General features: G+C 39.1%; 1 protein-coding gene across 1 annotated transcript in view; it reads left to right on the top strand.

Annotated features, from left to right (window-relative positions):
* LOC104073049 (delphilin-like) overlaps positions 1-7,545 on the top strand; it is a 47,243-nt gene that overhangs the window by 33,930 nt on the left and 5,768 nt on the right. The window contains exons 13-17 of the mRNA XM_009572702.1: positions 378-507; positions 633-665; positions 2,382-2,485; positions 3,693-3,776; positions 7,427-7,493. Of these exons, the coding sequence (XP_009570997.1) occupies positions 378-507; positions 633-665; positions 2,382-2,485; positions 3,693-3,776; positions 7,427-7,493 (418 nt within the window). The remainder of the gene's footprint in view (positions 1-377; positions 508-632; positions 666-2,381; positions 2,486-3,692; positions 3,777-7,426; positions 7,494-7,545) is intronic.

Genomic DNA, 7,545 nt, shown 5'->3' on the forward strand with positions numbered 1-7,545 from the left:
TCTTCCCAGATTCAATTAAGGAACTTTACTATCTTCGTGAACACAGCACACTGCTTTTAAGTGGAAAGGAATAATGACTCTGTTTGGAGGTCCAAAATCAGTTGCAATCAATTAGGATACCTTAAGTTAAAAAAGACCCCTGTGAATAAGAAGACACAAAAGAACAAGGAAGGTCAACGGATATGAAAGTGTAAAGCTGATCTTAATCAAGAATGTCTGTGAAATGGCAGATTGAAAAGGAGAAGTTTAATTTCATTGTGTTTTCTATTCTTGTCAAATTTACCTGGGAGCTATCAACATCCCTGCTGTTTCTTTTTTTTTTTTTTTTTAATGTATAATAGCTCAGTCTGTCAATTATTGCTCTATTCTACTTGCAGTTACCTCTGTTGCGGGGTAAGGAGAGGACGTTCACCTTGCTTCACGCCCTTGTGGAACAGATCTTCTTACATGAGCCTGATTTGACTAAATTTTCTCAGGAGTTGACAGAATTTGAAGCTGTTCCTGATGGTAAGAGGAGGGAGGGGGGGTGGAAAAATCAACAAATAAAAAAAATGAAGTCCTTCAACTTTTGTGGAGACTCACAATATGAATGATACCTATTAGCACTTTTTTCTCTCTCTCTTCCTTTCCAGCTTCCATGAAGGGCCTCAGTGCTGAAGTTGATGGTATGTAAATGTGCTTTCTAAATTCAGAGAAAGATTTTCATATGTTGTGCAGTCATTTTGAACAGGATTTCATTGCACTTCTGTAGTTTGTAAAGAGAGGTAAAGGTTCAAAACATTGAGGTGAAGTGTTGCTACTTAACCTGCCACGTTACTGTGAAGAATTTAAAAAAAAAAAAATTAAAGTGTGTCCAGGTGGTTTAGAAATATAAAAAAATATACTGCCCATGGTAAACAGAGCTTATCATAAACTACAAATGTTAAGTGATACAAGTGCTCTGTCAAAGTTACGGCTGTAGAGGAGTCTCCGGGGGCAGGCAATGCAGCAGGAGAAAACTTCCTACAGTTCAGTCCTGAAGTTCAAGAATTTCTTTGAACCAAACCGGTGTCATTCTCTAGAAAGGAGTCCAACACTAAGTGATGCTGACAGGAGGAAACAGAATAAGGTTGTTCAAATGTAAGACAGACTTTGGGAGACATTTACAACTTACCATTGAACAGTATCACAAGGTGACCAGTGAAGTCAATGGATTTTAGATTGAACCCTTTGAGAGCTGATGGAGAAGGTGTATGAGTGGATGAAAATCACCTGTATTGTGTTGAAAGTTTATAAAAAATCTATCTTTTGAAAATGTAGCATGGGTGTTGACTGTAACTACAGACCAATATATCCTATTTCAGCCTTTGATAACATACCTGAATGATAGTTGCTCTCAGCTTTCGGTTTGGAAAACCCTTGCACCTATTCTGCTGAGCTTTGGGAGTCAGCCAGGCATGTAGCTTGAGGCTAAATTCCAATCAACTTCTTAGGAGACATATGTAACTAAAAATAACACTATTTACCTTCAGTCATTTGTGTTCTTTGGGGACAACGTTGGTAGCAATTCAAAATCACTAAATATTTCAAAGACAGTTTTGGAAAGTCATGGTTAAAGTGGTACAATAGACACGGTACCAGAAACTGTTGGGAGCTATCGAAGGAGGTGAATTATGGGAACCGGATGAGATTGACTGGCCTCTTCCCCGCATGGATTCCTGATGGGCCCAGCGTAGATCACTCTTATCTTCTGAGTCCCATTCTCCAGGGTAGAGAGGGAAAGAAGAACCAGCCTTTCTCACCATGTAGATCAAGGCACATCCTGGGGCTCATCTGCTGCAAGTATTGCATGAGCACAAGGGGAGGAAGATGCTAGACTGCAGTCTGGGTCAGTTCAGGACGGAGCCCCAGGAGCCAAGGCTGTATCCTCTTCTCCCCCCATTTCACACCATGAGAGGTCCCACGGTAGCAGTCTGAGGTAGTGCTTAGTGCCAACTGACAAGATTTTTTGCCGTTACATAGAGTAGAATTTTTGTTCTTTTATCTTTAAAGGAACCCTGAACTTTCTACACAAAAATGTAGGTTTGAAGAATGTTATTTTCATTGCTAATCCCAATGCTCAAAGCTAGGAAAGGTCAAATTTACAGCTGCTGCATAACCATACTATCGACCTCTTCATTATTCTGCAGTTGCTTGTGAAGTGATCACATACTACTTTTTTCCATAAGACCCATGCCTCTTTTAGGATTTCAATTTGAAAACAGAAAGTTAATATTCCTAGATGAACATATTATAGACCCATATTCTCCTAAATTTTCCATGTGTCCTAAATTAGACATTTGCAGTCCTTTGGACACAACTGCACGCTAGTGAAATTTCTCATTTTCTTTCTCTTTTGTTAGTTTTAAAAAAAGAATTGGAAAATGTTATTCAATGCAGGCGGCTTATTAAACCCAAGACAATCAAGACAACACCCCAGGAGTCACAGTTCTGCAAAGAACTAAAGGTAACATCACAACTGTATTGCGGGCTGGAGGTAAAAGATGAGTAATTTGCTTACTTTTTGCTGAGCCCTGCCGTAGCAAGGGGGTCAGGAGAATTTGAGGGAAAGTGGCCTTTTATTCCCCTCTGATAGTGTCTCCTACCATAAGCTGCAGCATGGGAAGGGCTTTTCAGAGTTTCTGCATCTCCTGCTTTTGCTTCACAGGCAAATGGGCTGGAGTGGATGAGGAACAGGTAGCCCCACTGTTGCCCACGATAAGCGCTTTGGAATAATAGCAATTTTAGAGCATATATGAATTTGTAATAACTTCCTCTGCCCTTGGACAGAAGGGAAAATAGCATAGAGAAACATCATCCAACTATGTTGTGAGTATAGGTCGATCTAAGATGATTCTATCCATGCTAGTGGCAGAATGAGATGGGTTGGAGGTCACGATAGAGAGGCGGCTGAGCAGGCTGGAGGGAGCCCAGTTCTGTCCAGGAGTCAGCAGAGCCAAACACAGGGCTTATTAGCTCAGGGGCAAAGAACTTAACTAACTCTCAAGAGCACTGTTGTGCTAGTTATGAATGGGGCTACTTCCAGTGAGGGCGTTCCCCACTGCTGTGATGTGGACAAGTTCATCTCTGCTGTCCTGGATGTCTTCGTGCTGTGCTTCACTGAGTAGTGTCGGCATCTGCTAAACCCATACGTTTCCTTCTCCCTTGGAACAGCTCAATGCTATGCTTCTTCAATACATATTAAGTTGTCTTGTATATGTATATACATATATATAAATGTATACGTTACAAAGGAACTGTGATTGAGAAATTTTGTTTCAAAAGTTAAGTTTCTAAGGCCTTGTTTCTGACTCCTTAAGAACGAGCAACTGGGAGTGTTTACTTCATATGCAAAAAGGCTAGACTATGCCCAATGTGGGTGGAAATTAGGACTTTATGATGCTTATCTAGTTCTGTCAATTTTAATAGATTTAGGTAGTGTCATTGGATGATACAGTAAAAAATTCTCTAACATGGATGTTTCTTTTTTTTGTCTTCGATATCTTAATACTTGCAAGGAAATGTGTGCACTTGATGTATGCTTATCTTTTGTGAGATATGAAATTTTTGTGACATGAAAATTTTGACTTGAATTATCTTATTTTCACTGCTGTTTAATCTCTGCTTTAATATTATGCTCCTATACCAAATTAAGAAGTTTTCTTTTATTACAGGATTTAATTCAGAAGTATGAAGGGGATCTATCCCAGCTGTCAAAAAGATGTGATGAAATGAAGAAGCTTTATAGCAACATACTGGTACATAGCATATTAAAATGCATTGAAAAGACATCTACATTTCTTTAAAAAAAAAAAAAAGGGAAAAGGGAAGAAAGAAGTGCAAGAAGTTCCCATACTTCTGCATGCTTTATAGTTATACTGTCCACAGAAACTGGAAAAAAAAAAAAAATCTAATAGTGGTGGAATATTTTGAATGAAAATCTGGCTTTTATTTTTTTTGAGGACTTATAGCCCATTTTTTTAGAGGGTCTACGGCCCAAGTATCAAAAAGAAAAGTAGATGCTCACTAACTTTATAAATTTAATGAGTTTAACTGTTGAATGTTTTTAACATATTAGAGACAACATGTTATGGAAAACAACATGCTTTTCTGGTTCCTATCAGCAAACGTGTCTGTGGCTGGTAGGCAGCTGCAAATCTTCTGTTACTTGGGCTGAGGTTTTTTTTCTAATGACAAGCTTATAGTCCAGGGCATTGATTTAGCTACTGTTACTCGAATGTGAGAGAGACAGGGATAGAGATGTTAGTAGTAGCACAGATCTAAAAATGAGCAGAGCAGAAAGGAAGCTCCACGGGCAGAAGATCTCTGATAAAGAAACTGTCTGTTCTTGTTTGTTCCTATTATATTCACCCACACTTGCACTGGAGAAGCACCTAATTTTCTCAATCATTTTTTCCTCTGAACAGAAACAACCCATCTAGGTCCAATACACTAGAAAATGTTTTTTTTGGGTCAAAGGGTCACACCAGAAGGAATGATAAAAGCTCCATGCTGCAATTTTTAACAACATAGCATGTAGATTCCTCGTTTAGTACAATGTTCTTGGAGCATGATAGAAATTCAGGAGGTCTCTGCCATGGTAACGGTATTCTCCGGCAGAACAGTCATACTAGGAGGTTTTAAGGAAAGCGACAGATTTGCTGAAGTGCACTGCTAAACTCTGAAACTGAAATAACTTCCTGGTCCTGGAATTAGGACACAGCTTTAAGTGGTAGTGTTGGTTTGTGGGTTTTTTGGTGTTGGTTTTTTTTTTTTTTTGTGTGCGTTTCCCCCCCCCGCCTTCCTTTTTTATGAGGGGAAGGGATTAGAAGTCGAGAAGTTTTATGATAGGCAAATGTTACACAGAAGACGCAGCCAGGAAGACCTTTGGGGACCTATCTGAACAGACATTGAAGATCAGCGAGATGTTTGACCAAGAACATGTAATTAGTAATGTTTTACTAAAAGTAATATTGTAACAATGTGCAAGGATTTCTTTGTGTCTCTTGCAGCCTTTCACAAATTGGAAAAATGCCTCAGTGTAGGGTAACAAGCCAAATTTGTATGGTAGCACATAGATGAAGAATGCTGTCCCAAGCCTTCAAAAAATGTTGAAGGACTGGGATAAAGCAAGACGAAAAAAAGGTGGAAAAAATAGTGTAAATGAGAAATTAACAACTGAGTTACATGAGTGGAAATTGTTGAAAAGTATTCACCAAATTTAAAAGTGGGGAGATTTGTGCTGTAAAACCTTTGGGGGAACACTTCTTGCATGGGGTATGGAAGAATTTAACCCATTTTACCTAAAAGTCATCTTCAGAAGGAGTTAGCGTCGTGTGGCCGGTCCTGCTTGCAGAGCTGTGTCATGTCCAATGAGTGCTGGATGTGCCCTCCTGCATGTGCCTACTCCATCATATTCCTTCTGCACAGACATTGTTTCTCTCCAGCTGTGTACATTTCAGCCAGGAGGCATTACATGTGCGATGCTGTGCTAAAGATATATGCGTGAGGCCCTTTGCTTTCCTTTCTTGTATTGGAAACTCTCATCTGAGACTCTTATTTGCATCTGAAGAGGATTTCATTTTCAGTGTAGCTGGAAGTTTCCTCAAGTTTTAACCCAGCTGCTTTTTGCCCCCCCTCCCGTTCTCCCTTATTCGCTAAAGTTAGGCATTTCATACATTTCTCTCACTTAGAATGGATTTTTTTCTTCTGAATAATGTTATTGCTAGGCAGATCTTTTTGCATATTTATAAAGCAGCAAAAATGTAAAGCAAATATAAAATAGGATGGGTGATCAAAGACCAGGCTATCATCTCAACAGCACTAGGAAGGAATAGTCCAGCTTACCGGGGGGAATATCTGATCTGGAAATGTGTTGTAGGTAGCCATGGAAATCATGTTGCACATAAAACAAAAATCCACAGGCCTACCTTTATGATTTTATATTCTGCTTATAAAATCAATAATGACCTTGGCATGTGACACTTCTATGGAATGAACAATAAATTGGGGACAACTGCCTGTGGTATAGCTGTGGGCTATCAACTTCTCACAGATGGTCACTAGCTCCAGGAAATTCCTCTCTCATTACTGTTTAACTGATGGTACACCATGGGTGAGTGGCGAGGCGTGCCAAAGATCAAGGGCTTGGAGCACCCAGGAGGTGCAATTAGGAACACAACAGGCAAAACTATTAGTCTGGTGTCACTGGTTAATGTTAAAGTTTTTGTGACTAGATTATATGTGAGTGGTTTCTTTTACTGTGTTTCTGATTTCCAGGCAGAGGATTTGCTCCTAAGAACATGTTAGATGATGTCCAGGTGAACATTTTTAGCTAATGACAGATACCAGTCCAAAACTTACCATATATTTCAGTTGCAATCTGAAATACTGAAATACCACTACATTGCTGTTCAGCCTTGGGAGAGCTGTATCCCCAATTACAGAGTAGCTCTCGATTACAGCCAAGATAAGAACCTGTAGCAACACAAGATGCTTTTTTAAACTTTTTGATGAAGCCTTTGGAGCATGTGCTCTAGATTTGCTCTGCTCAATTACAAAGCCATTGCAGGCAGAGTTACATTCTTTAACAAATTGGTCCCATTAAGGAGGAATCTTTGAAAATGATGACAAACCTCTTGAATTAAACTTTAGCAACAGATTTAATACCAAAAATCCTTTCCTATCCTAGAACTGGATAACCTATGTGGAAGTGATTTTAATTAATGCAGGAATCCCTCTCCTGGTACTGAACTTTGTAGTATGATTGCCTTTCACCTCTTATTTTATAGTGGAACAGACAGGATGCTGATATTGTTCATGTCGTTTTCAAAAACTTTCCATCTGTTCACTGTTTTCAGGTGAAGGAAAGAAGAGAACAAGGAAAGGTGGCTCTTTGATAAACTACTTTTTCTACCAAAAATGTTTGCTTCCCTATGAGTATTTTTGTTTGTTTGCAAAGCAAAATGGCAGAAAAGGAAAACTTTCTGGCTTGAACATGCTGCTACCATGCCCACCATGGAATATAAACCATTTCCCTAATGTACATATTTTCTTTTATGAATGGATTCATGTAACAAACTGCAGAGCCAGGAAGCTTCATGATTTACTGATTTTTCTCCTCTTCAGCTGGAGATCTATAGTCCAGCCAGAGAGACTGGGTTATACAGAAACCCCGGTTACTGAGGTAGTTCAGTGACAACTCCTGGGGCCACTTTCACTTGGGACGTTTTGGATCTCAGCTTGCTGGAGCTTTAGCCAGCTCTAAGTTTTCTAATTATTATTATTATTATTAATGAAGAAAGTATTTAACTTTTCTTTTGCTCTTTTAATTTCATTAAGATTCTGGACATGGTTTAAATTACTTGGATATACTAATGTTAAATATTCTTCTCTTTCAAATTTACAGATAAAATTTGGAGAGCCGCAAGACCTAGACTCTCAGGAACTATTTGGATGGATATCTTCATTCATTAGTGAGTTTAGGAAGGCCTGTGCTGAAGTCATGCCATAAGGACAACACAAATC

This window comes from Fulmarus glacialis, unplaced genomic scaffold (assembly GCF_000690835.1).
Source record: "Fulmarus glacialis isolate BGI_N327 unplaced genomic scaffold, ASM69083v1 scaffold35112, whole genome shotgun sequence".
In the NCBI taxonomy this organism is placed as follows: Eukaryota; Metazoa; Chordata; class Aves; order Procellariiformes; family Procellariidae; genus Fulmarus; species Fulmarus glacialis.